The sequence below is a fragment of the Carlito syrichta genome, unplaced genomic scaffold, assembly GCF_000164805.1.
Source record: "Carlito syrichta isolate Samal-C Ts95f unplaced genomic scaffold, Tarsius_syrichta-2.0.1 Scaffold102016, whole genome shotgun sequence".
Lineage (NCBI taxonomy): Eukaryota > Metazoa > Chordata > Mammalia > Primates > Tarsiidae > Carlito > Carlito syrichta.
The window spans coordinates 209122-227774 of record NW_007046112.1 but is presented as its reverse complement, the minus strand read 5'-3'; the positions used below and the strand labels follow the sequence as shown (position 1 = coordinate 227774).

At 38.3% G+C, this 18653-nt stretch overlaps 1 protein-coding gene across 1 annotated transcript; it reads left to right on the top strand.

Annotated features, from left to right (window-relative positions):
• The first annotated feature begins 7660 nt into the window (after window positions 1-7660).
• LOC103267336 (islet cell autoantigen 1-like protein) lies at window positions 7661-16551 on the top strand. The gene is made up of 4 exons (XM_008064935.2): window positions 7661-7839; window positions 9669-9741; window positions 14793-14916; window positions 16257-16551. The coding sequence occupies exons 1-4, from the start codon at window positions 7678-7680 to the stop codon at window positions 16459-16461; spliced, it is 564 nt and encodes a 187-aa protein (XP_008063126.1). The 5' UTR covers window positions 7661-7677; the 3' UTR covers window positions 16462-16551.
• The last annotated feature ends 2102 nt before the right edge of the window (window positions 16552-18653 follow it).

Sequence of the window (18653 nt, the reverse complement as noted above, 5' to 3'; positions counted from 1 at the left end):
AGGTGTGCGCTACCATGCCCGACTAATTTTTGATTTATTGTAGAGATGAGGTCTTGCCAAGTTGCCTGGGTGGGTCTCGAACCCACGGGCTCAGGCAGTCCACTCACCTCAGCCTCCTAAAGGCATGGGATGATAGGCTGAGCCACCGAGCCCGGCTATATATATATTGATATGTGAAATTTTGTTCCTGCTATAGTGTTGTAAACTAGCTGCCTTGGGTTTTCAAATGTTTAGTTGCTTTAAAGGATCTTTGAGCTTTGTACTTATGTACTGCATCATTCAATCAGGCTAACAGGTGGCCCCTATGGGCAAGAGCTGTCTGTCTTTTTTGATAATGAGTATCATTATTTTGTTCCCATGGTCAGAACTCCACTGAGCATCTCTTGTAGAGCTGGTTAGTGTCAACAAATTCCTTTAATATCTGTTGGTGAAGGACTTTACTTCTCCATTTATGAAGTTTAGTTTAGCAAGATATAAAAATCTTGGCTGGCATTTTTTTACTTTAAAGAGGTTGAAAATAGATCCCCATTCTCTTCTGGCTTGTAGAGTTTCTGGTGAGAAGTCCACTGTTAGTTTAATATCCTTTCCATTAAAAGTGATTCAGCACTTCTCTCTTGCTGCTCTTAGGATATTTTCTTTCATGTTGACTTTGGAAAATCTGACAGCTCTATGTGTTGGTGAGGTTCTTCTTGTGATGTATCTTGCAAGAGTCCTTTGAGCTTCTTGTATCTGGTTGTCTAGCTCTCTAAAGACCAGGGAAGTTTTCTTGAATTATGTCCTCAAATATGTTTTCTTTTTTTTTTTTTTTTTTTGAGTTGGAGTCTCACTCAGTCGCCCAGACTGGAGTGCAGTGGCCACTCCCGGCCACCGCAGCCTCGACCTGCTGGGCTCTGGCGATCCTTCTGCCCCAGCCTTCCAAGTAGCTAGAACTACAGGCACGCGCTACCTGGCTAATTTTTTGATTTATTGTAGAGGTGGGTCTTGAACCTGTGGGTCTCGAACAGGCGGGTTTTGAACCCGCGGGCTCAGGCAATCCACTCACCTCAGCCTCCCAAGGTGCGGGATTACAGGCTGAGCCACTGAGCCCTGCTAATCTTAGATTTTAGCAGCTACTCCACAATTAAAATACTGAGGAATAACTTTAACCAAGGAGGCTAACCATTCCACAATGTATGCATATTTTAAAACATCACATTTTACACCATAAGAATATACAACTTTTACTTGTCAATTAAAAATATGTAAATAATAAAGTATTTAGCTAAACATTATAGACTTCAATGTATATAAATTTTTTTTTAAGTGGGATTTATTGAGAGGACGGAAAACCTCCCACAATGGGAGGGGACCCGAGGGGGTTGCCTGATATATGTAAATTTTACTGAAGGGACCATGTGATGATGATGATGATGATATAAATTTTACTGAAGGGACCATGTGATGATGATGATGATGATGATGACGACGACGACAATGTGATGACGATGGAATGATGTGGTAGGATAGGAATGGTGAAGATATAAATGATTTTTCAAATAACAGAATATTGATAATTGAGCTCTTTATTGTCTGTGTATGTTAAAGTCATATAACTTAAAGAAATTGAGAAAGAAACAATAGCCTTATATTTACTCAGACATTTAGCATTCAAATCATTTTAATTCTTCCCTATAGATCCAAATTACTATGCGTTGTAATTTTTTAAAGCCTGACTTCTGTTACTATTTCTTTTTTTTTAAGTTTTTATAATTAGTTTATTGTTAATTGACAAAATGTATATATTTATTGTGTACAACATGATGTTTTGAAACACTGTGGAATGGTTCAATGTAATTAACATATGCATTGCCTCACCTACTTATTTTTTGTGGTGAGAATACTAAAAGCCTATTTTCTTTTATATCTCCATGAGTATAGCACATTGTTATTAACTATAGTCCCCATGCTGCACAATAGATCTCTTGAACTCATTCTTCATATCTAGCTGAAATCCTTTGACAAACATCTCCTCAACTCCCATTCCCTAACCCTGGTAATCACCATTCTATTCTCTGCTTTTATGAATTCAACTGTTTTATATTTCACATGTAAGTGAAATCATATAATATTTGCCTTTTTGTGCCTGGCTTATATCATTTGACATAATATCCTCCAGATTTACCTCTTGTCACTAATGATGGATTTCTTTCTTTCTAAAGGCAGAATAGTATTCCATTGTGTTTGTATATGACATTTCTTTATACATTCATCTGTGATGGACTGTATTTCTGAAAGTCTCCTAATCATGAGTTCTCTGAAGTCTTTATCTGAAAATATCTTTATTTTGCTTTAATTTTTTTAAGGAACAGTTCAATAGATTTAGAATTATGAGTCAACTGGTTATTTTCTTTCAATACCTTAAATGTGCCCTTCCATTTAGTCTGATTTGTGTTTGTTAAGAACTCATCTGTCAGCCAGGCTCAGTGGCTCAGCCTGTAATCCCAGCACTTTGGGAGGCCAAGGCAAGTGGACTGCCTGAATCCTGTGGGTTCGAGACCAGTCTGAGCCACTTGGTGAGACCTAATCTCTACAATAAATTAAAAAATTAGCCAGGTGTGGTAGCGCATGCCTGTAGTTCCAGCTACTTGGAAGGCTGAGGCAGAAGGATCGCCAGAGCCCAGCAGGTTGACGCTGGGGTGGCCATGAGTGTGCCACTGCACACCAGCCTGGGCGACAGTGAGACTCCACTGCACTGGGCAACAGTGAGACTCTAACTGAAACAAACAAACAAAAAACTCATCTGTCATTTGTATTTTTTATACATGTGTGTAATACGCTATTTTTCTCCAACTGATTTCAGGATATATTTTCCTTTTTCTTTTTTTTTTTGAAAGGATTGATTGAGAGAACAGAAAAGCTTCTACAGTGGGAGGGGACCCAAAGGGGTTGCCCCTCTTTATTTCTTTATTTACTTATATTTTTATTTTAAAGATATGAGGTACAAGCTATTTTTTTTTTCTATCCAGATTTAAGCAGTTTGTGAGGTATCTGTTTGTGGTTTTCTTTGTATTTATCCTGCCTGTGGTTTGCTCAGCTTATTGGATCTGTAAGTTAATGTAATTCACAAAAATCTGGGATGTTTTATATATATATATTAAAAAATATATATATATATATATATGTATATATATATATATATATTTTTTTTTTTGAGTCAGAGTCTCAGTCGCCCAGGCTGAAGCGCAGGGGGACACTTGCTGCTACCCCAGCGATGACCTGCTGGGCTCTGGTGATCCTTCTGCCTCAGCCTTCCAAGTAGCTGGAACTATAGGCATGCGCTACCAAATCTGGTTTTCAGATTTTTTTTTTTTTTACTGATTTGTGTTCAACTTCACTTCTTATGCCATATTTAGTTTGCACTTAAGCCTATCAGATGAATTTTTAATTAGTTATTGGACTCTATAACTGAAAACTTTCACCTGTTTTAATTTTTTCAATATATCCTTCTATTGTGCACATATCCCACTTTATGTTTTTGTATATGTTTATAATAGCAGCTTTAAAGCAATTGTTTGATGAATGCAATAACTGGGATATCTTTTGACTGCTTTTCCCCCTTGGAATATAGGTCACATTTTCCTATTTCTTTGTATATCTTGGGATTTTTTAAATTGATTCTTGGCATTTAAAAAAATATATAAACTTTATTTTTCAACATAAATTTTATCATGGTCAAGGTACTTTTTATAAGTGATGATACCAGACATTTAGTTCATCCCAAAAGAACTGAGGGGCCTGGGAATTTAACTAAGTCAATGAATTCTTGTTTACATTATTAACTGAAGGAAAATGGATGCCCTTTATAGGTTTTTTCAGATTAGGATACAAAAGGAAGTCTGATGGAGCCCAATTAGGACTGAAAGACAGATGTCTAATAATTTCTCATTGAAACTTTCTAAAAATTGCACTTGTTTGATGAGAGAAATGTGCAGAAGCATTGTCATTGTGGCAAAGGACTTTGTGGAAACTTTCCCAGGGATTTTTCTGCGAAATTTTTGTCTTTGTCAAAATAAGCAGCTGTTGTTCTTTGGTTCTTCAAAAAGTTAACAAGCAAAATGCCTTTAGCATCCCCCTAAAAAAATGTTGCCATGATCTTTGCTCTTGACTGATCTGCTTTTGCCTTGACTGGACTTCTGCTTCTTGGTAGCCATTGCTCTGATTGTGCTTTGTCTTCAGGATTGTACTGGTAAAGCCATGTTTTGTATACTGTTACAATTCTTCAAAAATGTTTCAGGATCTTGAGCTCACTTGCTGAAAATTTCCACTGAAAGTTTTGAATACTTGCATTTTGAATGATGCATTTGAGAGTCCCTGGATTCTATTTTGCTTCTCTGAAAAATAATTTTTATTCTAAAAGCCAGTTAACTTGACTGAACTCAAATTCTAAATTCTGTCTCCTCTGCAGAGGTAACAGCTGAAATTGTCACTTAACTATTTCATCTTTCAGTGGCCAATTTTCTGCCAGAATTCCCAGGATCCTCTCCCTCATCTCATGATTGAGTTAGTGATCACCACAAGGTCTTGGGAGGACCTGAAATATATATTTTGGGAATCACCTTTTCTATGACTCCCTCCTTTCCAGGCTATTCCTCCTAAATTTCTGGTAGTTCTGCCAGCCTTGAACTTTGCCATCTGATATCTCAAGCCAGTAAGACTTGGTCTTCTGCCCCACCTACCCTCAGTGGCAAGCAGACTTAGCAGCACCCTCAGTCAAAAAAATACAAACATTCAAACCTCACCTTTTGCAGATTAAGCTTTCTCCCCTTGCCAGGGAATGTGTGTTCTCTGCAGGCAAGATAGCTTCCAGAGAGGAAGGAGGAGTCAAGTTTATTGCTCTCAAATTTCCTATCAGATAGGTTACTTATTCTCCCCCTAAGGAGACAATGAGAAGAGTGTTCAGAGGATAGGAGTGTATTGTTTGAGTTATGTCAATATAGAAGTTGATGCAGGAAAGAGGTATTCCCTCCTGATATTCCCAAGAATTTTGTTCTTTTAACTGATTGGGCCTAAGCCTACATCAACTTAGTAGAAGAGATTAGCAGTTTGTCATATAGTTGGAATGACTCTCATGCCAATAATAGTAATAAGATCCAGATCTAGAAGCTGATGGGGGGCACTGAAAGCAGTTGAGAGCAACCAAAATCAGCAGGGATTAGATGGAAAAGAAAAACTGCACGTTTTATTCAAAGATTCGCTGTGTGTCAGAACAATATAATACTTGTATCAAACCCAAGTTCCCTGTGTACAAGATTAAATTCTCTTTCTATTTTTCTATCTAATTTTTGTCCAGCCAAGTTATCTGGGATAGAATAAGATATTCAGCAATTACACAGTGACTAATCTACACTGCTCAGGAATCTGGGAGAATATCCAAAGGATAAATATCCAGAGGATATCTGGAAAACTGGCCTCCTTGTGAACTTTATGCTTTTTATTGAAATCTTCTCTTTCTGATATTAATATGACTATCCTTATTTCATTCTTGTTTATATTTACTTGGTATATCTTAAAATCATACCTTTATTTTTATTCTTTCTGTGTACTTTTGTTTTCAGTGGATCTCAAATAACATAGTTGAATTCTGGTTGCTGTCTTTTGTGATTTGATATTCTTTGTATTTAAAAAGAAGTTTGCTTTTATCATGCTATTAATAAATCATATAATTGTTCTTATTTCATCATCTTGGTTTATGCTATTTGTTATGTTGTCATACTCCTGTTTTTCCCACCCTGTCTTTTGCTTTTGCTAATTTTTTTTTTCTGTTTTGTTTTACCCCTAGTCATTTGGGAATTAGACATCCTATTTTTATTTAATTAGTAATTACTTCAAAATAAAAAGAGAGTGAGTCTCTATTTCTTTACCAACATGGAGAATGCAATAGAATCTATTGATTACCTGGGAATGTTGTGAGTCACATACTTTAGTACCTTCCTCTTGTTTTATTGGAATAATTTGGGATTCAGAGTGAAGTCATTATTATTCCTTCTTTTTACATATCCTTAAGAAATACTTTTCAGCCGGGCTCAGTGGCTCAGCCTGTAATCCCGCGCCTTTGGGAGGCTGAGGTGAGTGAATTGCCTGAGCCCGCGGGTTCGAGACCCGCCTGGGTAGCGAGACCTCATCTCTACAATAAATCAAAAAAATAGCTGGGCGTGGTGGCGCATGCCTGTCATTCCGGCTACTCGGAAGGCTGAGGTGGAAGGATCGCCGGAGCCCAGCAGGCCGAGGCTGCGGTGGCCGGGAGCGGCCACTGCACTCCAGTCTGGGCAACAGAGTGAGACTCCAACTCAAAAAAAAAAAAAAAAAGAAATACTTTTCATATTTGCTTTTCTTTATATAGCCATGTTAACTATATTAAGAATAATTACTTAGACATAAATTTTTATGCTTACAGTTTGCAACATCCATCTATATTTCATTTCTTTTTTATTTTTTAATTTTCTTTTTAAATTTTTTTCTTTATTTTTATTTCTTTATTTTATTCTTTTTGAGTCAAGGTCTCACTCTATCACTCAGGCTGGAGTGCAGTAACATGTTCATGGCTCACCACAGCCTTGAACTTCAGGGTTCAGGCAATCCTCCCTCCTCAGCCTCCTGAATAGTTGGGACTACAGACATGCACCACTATACCCAGCTAAGTTTTTGATTTTTTATAGAAACAAGGTCTTGCTATGTTGCCCAGGTTGGTCTTGAGCTCCTGGGCTCAGGCAATCCTCCTGCTTTGGCCTCCTAAAATGCTGGGATTACAGGCGTGAGCCACCATGCCTGATGATCTATATTTCTTTTATAACACATCTCCCCTATTCCTAAGGTTTTTATTTTTGTTAAGCTACTGGATATTAAAGCATTTCTTTGAGTGACAATTTTTTTTTTTTTTGAGTTAGGGTCTCACTCTGTCTTTCCGGCTGGAGGGCATTGGCACAATTATGGCTCACCACAGCCTCAAACTCATAAAATCCTGCCCCAGCTTCCCAAGTATCTGGGACTACAGATATATGTCACCATGCCTGGCTAATTATTTTGTAGAGATGAAATCTCACTATGTTGCCCAGGCTGTCTCTACCTCCTGGCCTCAAGCAATTCTCCTACCTCACATTCCCAAAGGTCAGGCATGAGCTTCTGTGCCCAGCCTGAGTGATTTTTAAAGGATATGTACTGTAATTTTTGCATATCTGAGAATACTTATTAAATGTATATTTGTCTGACATAATAGTTATAACTATAGGAAGTTTTCCCAAGAAAATAATAGTAGTATTGTGTGTGTGCATAAATTTGTTCATTTTGCAGTATTATTAAAAAGGCAAAAATTAGAAACTAATGAGGCTCTATAAATAGAGATTATTCAAATAGGCTTTTTTCTAGACATAATTACAAAATCATGTAAGTTTTATTACCTTTGTCACCTAACTGAAATTAATATAAGTATCAGTAATCATTTGCCTGTTTCTTGTACAAGTTGTAATTATAACATAAATTTAGACCATACATAGCAAGTATGTTTGACTATGAACGTTAATATTTTATTTAGTATCTTTACCAATTCACCAGTTAGATTATACATTGACTGAGAAATATGTATTTATTGTTAGGTTTTTTTTTTACGAAGTTTAATTTTATTCTATTCATCGTAGTCACTCCATGGATTCCTTTGGGCAACCCAGACCAAAAGATAACCAGTCAGTAGTCAGCAGAATGCAAAAGAAATACTGGAAGACCAAACAGGTCTTTATCAAAGCAACAGGAAAAAAAGAGGATGAGCATGTGATGGCATCTGATGCTGAACTGGATGCTAAACTTGAGGTAAACTTGAGCATTCTGTGTATTGCATATAACCGGCTATTATTTTGGACTCCACAACAAACATTCACATTGAAGAGTTTGTTATGATGAATGCAGATTTGCTAATAGAATGTTTAGTTCTATCCAACTGTCAATCAGAGCTCTGGATAGAAGGTCATAATTCTCAAACCGATATTTATAGAACTAGTACTTACTAAATTAGATGAATTATGAATTAATTTCTCTTGCACTCATAGTTTTAAAGCTAAATATTAATGAATCAATTAATTCCCAAATAGGACCATATATTCATTATTTATCACATCATACTATTTTTTAGCACCTTCATGTGAAGTCTTATACTTCACTGAAATAAATAAAATCAAATATTGAATGAAGACAAATTAAGAGTTTTTGCTTCTATTAAGGGATAAAGTTATTAAATTACTTCATAATGCCTTTTATGGCTCTGTTTTTCACTTTAAATAGAAGAAATAATTGACATGAAACAACTTTAAACCTATAAATGTTTCGTATAGACTAAAGGAGAGTTTCATGTAAGTAAATTAAAAAGTCTGAATTTTTAAGTGTGGATTTACTAATTTTATATATATATATATAGTTTACATATATACCAGTTTAAGATAATTCTCAAATATTTTCAAGCAAGGGTTCTGCTATGCTTGGAATATAATTATTATGTTGAGATTCTTAAAAATATGGGTCTGACTAAATCGATCTTACTCTAAGTATTTTTATTCTGCAAAAAGTAAACTTATACCATTGCCATAACAAATATAGAATTAGCTAACAAAATAACAAGCTTTTACTATTTGTGTTGAAAAGCATTTTTCTTAGAATTCAGTGACAAATGTAACGCTAAGGGAACTTGTCACTGTTTCCAGATCTTTACTTAGTTTTTGTGGTAAATTCACTAACCTGTTTTGCTTAGACTAATACTTTTCTGGAGAAAAGCCAGACTCAGAGTTAACACTTTCTAAGGTTATCTACACTCTTTCCATCTGTGGTTGGCAATATTTGATGCAGTTTATATTGGATTCCAACCCTCATGGAGGAAATCTAAATGTGCTTTCTATATCAGAAGTGAAACCATGATTGAAATATGTCAGCCGGGCTCGGTGGCTCAGCCTGTAATCCCGCGCTTTGGGAGGCTGAGGTGAGTGGATTGCTGAGCCCGCGGGTTCGAGACCCGCCTGGGCAACTTTGCGAGACCTCATCTCTATAATAAATCAAAAAATTAGCTGGGGGTGGTAGCACGCGCCTGTAATTCCAGCTACTTGGAAGGCTAAGGCGGAAGGATCGCCGGAGCCCAGCAGGTCGAGGCTGCGGTGGCCGGGAGCGGCCACTGCACTCCAGTCTGGGCAACAGAGTGAGACTCCAACTCAAAAAAAAACCAAAAAACAAGAAATATGTCACAGCCAAGGAAACTAGCCATAATATTTATAAAATGGACATAATACTTATAAGAAAATACTGGCCAGGCGGAGTGGCTCAAGCCTGTAATCCCAGCACTTTGGTTCGAGAACCACATGTTCAAGAACAGTCTGGGGAACTTGGCGAGACCTCACCTCTACAATAAATCAAAAAGTTAGCCAGGCGTGGTAGCACGTGCCCATAGTTCTGGCTACTTGGAAGGCTGAGGTGGAAGGATTCCTTGAGCTCAGCAGGTTGACACTGGGGTGGTTGTGAGCATGCCACTGCACTCCAGCCTGGGCGACGGAGTGAGACTCCAACTCAAAAAAAAGAAAGTACTATGCTTTTGAAGCGTTTATAACAGATATTTTTTATTTGCTTATGGTTCTTTAACTTGTCCTAATTTATATTGTAAGGTTTTTCACTCCATTCAAGAGACATGCACTGAACTTCTGAAGATAGTCGAGAAATATCAGCTAAGACTCAACGGTATGATATCATACATATCTATCTGATAGCGCCCACTAAAATAAATATTAGTTTTTATTTTCAAAAAGAAAAGATTAATGTAAAAGTAATAGAACTATTTTGTCAATAGTTTATTTTGGAAAAATTTGAATATTTATAGTGACCTGTTCTTTTTTTTTTTTTTTTTTTGAGTTGGAGTCTCACTCTGTTGCCCAGACTGAAGTGCAGTGGCCGCTCCCAGCCACCGCAGCCTCGACCTGCTGGGCTCCGGCAATCCTTCCTCCTCAGCCTTCCGAGTAGCCGGAATTACAGGCATGCGCTACCACACCTGACTGATTTTTTGGTTTATTGTAGAGATGAGGTCTCGCTGCCCAGGCGGGTCTCGAACCCGCGGGCTCAGGTAATCCACTCACCTCAGCCTCCCAAAGGTGCGGGATTACAGGCTGAGCCACCGAGCCCGGCTGTGATCTCTTCTTAAAGTCCCCAGTGTCCATCTCTTTTTCTCTCAGTTTATGAAATCTTCTGACACAGATTTATTTTGCTAATATTCCATTTTTCTGCCTAAGGTCTTAAATGGCTTTGCTTTTATCACTTAAAAACTCTTTCTTGTAGACGGGCTTGGTGGCTCAGCCTGTAATCTCGCGCCTTTGGGAGACTGAGGTGAGTGGATTCCCTGAGCCCACGGGTTCGAGACCCGCCTGGGCAACTCGGCGAGACCCCATCTCAACAATAAATAAAAAAATCAGCCGGGTGTTGTAGCACATGCCTGTAATTCTGGCTATTTGGAAGGCTGAGGTGGCAGGATCACTGAAGCCCAGCAGGTCGAGGCTGCAGTGGCCAGGCGCAGCCACTGCACTCCAGTCTAGGCGACGGAGTGAGACTCCAACTCAAAAAAAAAAACAACTCTTTCTCTTGATCCCCACTTGCCCTTGCAATTAAATTCTATTTCTCTGTTCTTTACAGAAAATTTTGACATAATTTTCTGTATGCATGGTCTTCATTCCTTTTCTTCCACTTTCTCTTGTACTTGCTCCAATCAAATTTTAATCCCCAGCACTCCACCAAATTTCTGTTGTCAAAATGATGAAGGAGCCAATTCAGTGACCAATTCTCAGTCCTTATTTGGCTTGTCACATTATTTAGCATAGTTGTTTATTTCCTTCTCCTTGATGTAGTTTCCTTCCTTGGCTTCCTTCGTTTTCTTCCTCCTGGTTTTCCTCAACTTGCTTTTGCTGATCCCCCTCTCTCTTTGACCTCTTCTGGTTGAAACTCAACGTTTGAATCTCTTCTCCTGCCTTAATTATAGTGGCATACTGGACTGCTTCTCTCTGATCACATCTCCTAAAACCCTTTCCTCTTTGGCTATGTTAATCTCTTAACAGCATGTGTATCTGCATAGTGGGTCCCCAACCTATTTTAGGTATTTGGTCAAATGTCATCTTTTATAAAGCTTTCCCTGAACTGCATATCTAAAATATAATACTCCTCTCCCTGTCCACTTAACAATATTCAACATTCTATATTTTATCTATTGTTTTTATTCCCAACACTAGGATATGCTCTCCTTCAGAACAGAATTTATCCTGAGTCTAGAAACAATGTCTCTCATGTAGTCAATATTCAATAAATATTTGATCAATGAATGAATGATTTTCTTGTGTAACTTTGTAAATAAATCTTATCACTGCCAGGCTCGGGTGGCTCAGCCTGTAATCCCACGCCTTTGGGAGGTTGAGGTGAGTGAATTGCCTGAGCCCATGGGTTCGAGACCCGCCTGGGCAACTTGGCGAGACCTCATCTCTATAATAAATCAAAAATCAGCTGGGCATGGTAGCATGCGCCTATAGTTCCAGCTACTTGGAAGGCTGAGGCGGAAGGATCGCCGGAGCCCAGCAGGTCGAGGCTGCGGTGGCCGGGAGCGGCCACTGAACTCCAGTCTGGGCAACAGAGTGAGATTCCAACTCAAAAAAAAAAAAAAAAATCTTATCACTGTAATCAAATCTTATATACTGTCCCATTATAGAAAGAAATCCAATAAAGCATGATTGTTCAAGTATTTTTAAGTACCTGCTATGTACAAGGCTGTGTGCTTTTCCCAAAGAAATAGTTGGAGAAACAACGTTTTGTAACAAAATAAGAGAAAGTACAAATAGTATATAGTTGAGTTCAAAATAATGATATAGACATAACTCTGAATTTCCAGGAGTGAAAAATGACTGTGGGTTAGAGTAACTGACACGTGAGTTCATATATGGGAAATTAGGTAAAACTTAAAGGGTTTATAGAAGTTGATATATGTGAAGAAAAGGAGAGATTTGGAGTCTGGGGAATAACTCTAAAGAACAGTCTGCATGAACAGTAGAGTTTGTCACTGAAACTAATGGAAGGGTAAAGGAACAAAGGAAATTTTGGGTCAGATTACTGAGAAGATTAAATATTTTATCAAGAGGTAAAAGGCCATCGCAATCATTGGACCAAGGGAGTCCTGTGATAGAAATGGAAATGCGAAGAGACATTGGCGAGTTTTTGTGATTTTGCCTTGAAATCATTAGATCTTTTAGTGCTCTTGTGGAACATTTCTGGAAAAGGAAGAGATACAGATATATAGATTTAATTGTGTGCTTCGAGATTGTATATAAATGTGTGATTTCTTAGACTATTGTATTAATACATCTTCTGTTGGGAATAACATCAGACAAATACAGTAGGTTAGTCCAGTGCCATAAATCTTTATGGGAATCACTTGACTGGGGGAAGAACACATCAGGGTAGGGTCTATAGATTTTGGCAGGTGTGTTCCAACATAGAAGCAGCACAGATTCAGCCTCATCTCCTGCCCTTACTGCACTGATAAAAGTTAGGCTCATTGATGATTCACGTTCAGTCGATACTGAATAATTAAGTATTTCAAGTTCTCAGAGGGCTTTCTGAATCATCATACACAAATGAATATTTTTCTAGTAGTTTCCATTGAGGTATATCCTGACTCAAAGGAAATGTATAATCTAGGTATTTCTCAAGTAATCAAAATGTTAAATTAACAGGATTCCCCAGATCCCATCTCTTCTGGATCGGGTTAGTTCATAATATAGCACGTGGTTTTATTAAAGATGGTATCACAGAGTGTAGAGACACTCTCCCTTAACACTATCATGCTCTCCTTGGGTCACTCTTGTAAGCACCACAGGAAGGAGTGGGGGTTGGGCAGACAGCAAGTGAGAAGGCCTGGGCTCCAGTGCTGCACATGAACTAGGGTGAAAATAGGCCTTCGTTGCTGTCATTTTGTTTATGGTAAGCTTACAGTTGGAACACTATATTGGCTTTCTCCCTTATTAGTCTTACTGTGGTTAGAGGGTCACCTTACACAATAGTGTTTCTTAAACTATGGTGAAGGGCATTTGTGATTTGTGGTTTACTTTCAATCTGCTGTAAACTGACACTTTTGAAAATTCAATACAGATGAGTTTTTAGCTGGGTGCTGTGGCTCATGCCTGTAATCCCAGTGCTTGGGGAGGTTGAGGCAGAGAATCACTTGAGCATGGGATTTCAAAACCAGCCTGGGCAACATAGTGAGACCCTGTCACTACTAAAAATTTTTAAAAAGTAGCCAGGCATGGTGGTGCATGCCTGTAGTCCCAGTTACTTAAGAGGCTGAGGCAGCAGGGTGACTTGAGTCTAGGAGTTTGAGTTCAAGGCTGCTGTGAGCTATGATTGCACTACTATATTCTAGCCTAGGCAACAGAGTAAGACCTTATTTCTACCCAAAAAAAAAGAAAAAAAGAAAAAAAATTTTTTTTTTTTTTTTTGAGTTGGAGTCTCACTCTGTTGCCCAGATTGGAGTGCAGTGGCCGCTCCCGGCCACCGCAGCCTCAACCTGCTGGGCTCCGGCGATCCTTCCGCCTCAGCCTTCCAAGTAGCCGGAATTACAGGCATGCGCTACCACGCCCGGCTGATTTTTTGATTTATTGTAGAGATGAGGTCTTGCTGCCCAGGCGGGTCTCGAACCCGCGGGCTCAGGCAATCCACTCATCTCAGCCTCCCAAAGGCGCGGGATTACAGGCTGAGCCACCGAGCCCGGCAAAAAAAGGAAAATTTTTAAAAAGGAAATCAAATGCATGAAACATGTAAGTCACTTTTGTATTATTAGAGTCAATAAATATAAAATGCTCAGTCAAATTGATAAAAATCTCTACATAGTTATTTCAGTTTCTTTACTATTTTGTCACAGGCTAGTAATGGAAGATTCTGGACCACACTTGTTTATGGCCCACACTTTGAGCAGCAGTGCAATAGGTGACAACTTTGAGGGTTGTTGGAGCAGAATTGTGGACAATGTGGGTCTAGGATACTGAGTATAAGAAACTGAAGCCAGGATAGGAGTTAAGAATAAGTTAACAAGTTTAAATAGGAAACAAATATTTGTAAGAGGCAAAGATCCTAAAATATATTTGGAGAATGCATTATTTGTGACTTTTTAAAATTTCATAGCTTTGAGGGTTGTTTGTCACTAAGGATCAGTCTTTCCCAAAGCGAGATCCATAGATTTACTGCATACAGACTATCTGGAGTGCTTGTGGAAAACCAGATCCCAGCCGTGTGTGGTTGCTCATAATTATAATCCCAGTGCTTTGGGAAGCCGAGGTAGGAGGATCACTGTAACCCAGAAGTGGCAATATAGTGAGACCTCATCGCTACAAAAATTGAAAATATTAGCAGCACATACCTGTATTCCCAGCTACTCAGGAGGCTGAGGCAGGAGGATTACTTGAGCCTAGGAGTTTGATGTTGCAGTGAGCTATGATCCCACCATTGCACTCCATCCTGGGTGACAGAGCAAGAAGACTCTGTCCCTAAAAAAAGAAAACAAAACAAAAAACCAGCTCCTCAGACCTATTAAATCAGAATCTCTGGAAATGGAACCCAGGAATTTACATTTGAAAAATAAGTCTCTCCACTTCTTCCCGTCCCCTAAGTATATCTTAGTATAATCATTGCTGTGAGAATTTTAGTTGTATGTGTTTTAAATAAATGGTAAAATGAAACAATTAATACACTGTAATTTTTTTTCCTAGTTATGTCAGAGGAAGAAAATGAACTAGGGCTCTTTTTAAAGTTTCAAGCAGAACGGGATGTAAGTCAAGCTGGCAAAATGATGGATGCCACTGGCAAGGCACTCTGTTCTTCAGCCAAGCAAAGGTTCACCATGGTTTTTCATCCTTCAATCTGTAGTCAATATATGACAGTTTTGGCATATGTACTTATGTTTGTATATTTGTAAAGGTCATTGATCATTCCAATAAAGAGTTAAAGAAAAGAGAAATATATTACAGTTTATGATTGTTTTGATGCCTAACTCATAATTATTAATTTTGTATTCAAAATAATTACTGAAAGATTGATGTTCTTGGTTGATTAACTCCTAGAAATAGCCTTTATTCAAAGCATGATGTGGGCTGATAAAAAAATAGTTTTTAGGACCATATTAATATTTCTTAAGCAATTTAATGTAACAGTCACAGAATGACTAGCATCTTAAAAATGTGTATTTTAATTTTTAAATTTCACTTTTTTGATACTATACTGTCTATAAGTATATTGGTACTTTTTAAATGGAAGAAATTTTTTACTCTTTCTTTTGTATTTTAAAGATGTGGGGTACAATTTAGCATTAGGTATACAAGTGGTCATTGTACAGGTAAAGTTTGGGCCTCCCTTTGGTCCCCACTTTGCCTGGTTTGAGATCAAGACCCTTAGAAATTTTTTATTCTTAATTACATACTTTTCATTTATTATTTCACAATTTTTTAAAAATGTAAAGATGCCTGCTGCAAAGAATCTCCTGTAATTACTAAATCCAGCCCAAATCTTTGCATTTCAGAAGAAAAATAAAAAGTCCTTATCAGACCTGTAATGATGATGTCCAGCTTAGGTGGCTTTATTCCAAAATATCACCTCAGTGCAAAAGTCTATCTTGAAGGAAGTGACAAAGAGGTACTCAGTACAGGGCCCTCCGAGGTCACTAAGTCAAAAGCAGAGCAGAGGAGCTGGATTTGATTTGTGTTTCTGAAGTACTTGTTATCTTGTCCTTACCTTCAGCAGCTAAGAACGCCATACTCATTAGTTCTAGCATTTTATCTGCTCTTCTAAACCCAGGTTTTCCCCAAACCTGTCAAATGAAAGGTTTTCTTTTAATTGGATTATGCTTTTTGAATGCAAGTTCTTTGTTACCCTTAGAACTCTTTTTTCAATGGCAGATTTACTTGGCAGCTTATTTATACATGAATGAACATCCAAGGTTTTGCAAAAGTGATGTATTTCCTAAAGTGAAAAATGGGGGAGATATAGACACATCTTTGTTAATAATCAGAGTTGGCTATATGATCCTTATTTGCTTTCTAAATCTCCTTAGGCATCTTAATAACTTTTTATTTGTACACTCATCTTGATAGAAAATATGCTTTATAATTGGTTTAAACCTTTGTTTTGTTTTGTTTATAATATGTACGCCCCTCTGATTTTTACCTCTCTGCTATTAGATTGGCCCTGTGTACTCCCCTGTCTCGTCTTAAGCAAGAAGTAGCAACATTCAGTCAAAGGGCGGTATCTGACACCTTGATTACGATTAATAGGATGGAGCAGGCACGCACAGAGTACAGAGGGGCTCTGCTGTGGATGAAAGATGCATCCCAGGAACTGGACCCAGACACCTCAGAACAGATGGAAAAGTTCAGAAAAGTATGAAGATGTATCTTCTTCCTTCTCTTCACGCATAAAATATGGAGCTACCACAGAGTAATCAAGATAATGTCAGGCTATTTTTGAGAAGTGTATGTTTTATTTTAAATTATTGGTTGCTTGGAGACTTTAGTTGAAATAAAAAAAAGGTTCTCACACTTTTATTTTTACTGTTTGAGTGGCATCTCTGCACTATTAACCTTTTTTATTATTATTTTTATCCACATATAGATCTAATTACTTTTAAAATATGACTTTTTACTTTTTTTACTTTTAAGATTTGTTTGCAGAAGGAAAGTAGTTTATTACTGAGGGACAAAAAAAAATGTAATTTAAGTTAAAAACTCATGTGGGCTGTGTGCGGTGGCTCAATCCTGTAATCCCAGCATTTTGGGAGGCCAAGGTGAGGGGATTGCCTGAGGCCATGGGTTCAAGAACAGCCTGGGCAACTTGGTGAGACCTCATTTCTACAATAAATCAAAAAATTAGCTGGACATGGTAGCATGTGCCTGTAGTTCCAGCTACTTAGAAGGATTGCCTGAGCCCAGCAGGTAGACACTGGGGTGACTGTGAGTGTGCCACTGCATTCCAGCCCGGGTGACAGAGTGAGACTCCAATTAAAAAAAAAAAACTAGCCGGGCTCGGTGGCTCAGCCTGTAATCCCGTGCCTTTGGGAGGCTGAGGTGAGTGGATTGCCTGAGCCAGTGGGTTCGAGACCCGCCTGGGCAGGCGAGACCTCATCTCTACAATAAATAAAAAAAATTAGCCGGGTGTGGTAGCATGCGCCTGTAGTTCCTGATTATTAATTATAAGAAAAATTGAAGATTATCAAAGTTTTTATTCTACCACAATACAAAGTTTGGCCATAAACTTTGTAAGCAACTATCTATATATGGACATATACTTTTACTATATAAACTCTTTATTATAAATTATATTCCCTAAATTTACCATATATGAATAATAAAACTCGTTTACTCATTCATTTCATAAATATTTAGAGAACCCATAATAAAATATCATAATATTTAATATTTTTGGACACTTTACCTTGTGCCAGCTGTTGTAAATGGTTTGTCTCACTGATCACATACAACAGCCCTAAAAGGTAGATGAATACATGGCATCAGGCCACAGCAACATCTTATTCCATCCCCTTTAATTTTGGGGGTTTTTTTGTTTCTTTCTGAGTTGGGTTCTCACTCTGTTGCCCAGGCTGGAGTGCAGTGGCATGATCATGGCTCACTAGAACCGCAACCTCTTAGACACAGGTGATCCTTCTACCTCAAGCTCCCAATTAGCTGGGACTACAGATGCATGCCACCACACCTGGCTAAATTTTTTTTTTTTTTTTTTGTAGAGATGGGAGTCTCACTGTGTTACCCAGGCTAGTGTTGAACTCCTGGGCTCAAGCAGTCCCCCCACCTCTGCCTCCCAAAGTGCTAGGATTACAGGTGTGAGCTAATATACCTGGCTCCCTTTAATCTTTGGCAATGAGAGTACATTCCAAGGGAGTGGTTGCACAACATTGTAAATGCACTAAACGTCACTTAATTGTATACTTCAAAATGGTTAAGTGTGTATTATGTGAATTTCACCCCAATTTCTTAATACTTTATTTTATTTTAAAGATGTGGGGTACAAGTCAGGATTATAAGCAGATAAGTAGTCTACATGCAGGTGAAGTTTGGGCCTCCAGCTGGTCCTCACTTCCCCTGGTTTAAAGGACCAGGTACGCTTTGTGTTGTTACGTGCCCACCCCCTCCCCTGGCAGTGTCCCATGACTGCCAATCCCTTCCTTGTGCTATTGGAATTTCACCTCAATTTTTAGAATTCCTATCTGGACCCAAAAAGCCATACATGAGCTGATCCCTGGTCTTTCTGCAGACTCATTTCATACTTGGCTTCCTATGTTCCAGGAAGGATATGTTCTACCCTCTTCCTTCTTGTTCATCTCAGGACCTTTGTCTTTACTTGTCCCTGGTCCAGACATGCTCTCCCCAGGGTCTTAGCATGGCTTGCCCATCATCGTTCTGTCCCAGTTCAAATATCATGCATGATCTCACCAAGGGCTTCTATGATGATTTTATTTCTGTTTCTGTTTACTTACTTGCTATTTTTGCAACTTGAGATTATCTTATATATTTATTTACTTCTTTTTTCCTGTTCCTCCCTACTGGAAGATGGTGGGAAAGAAC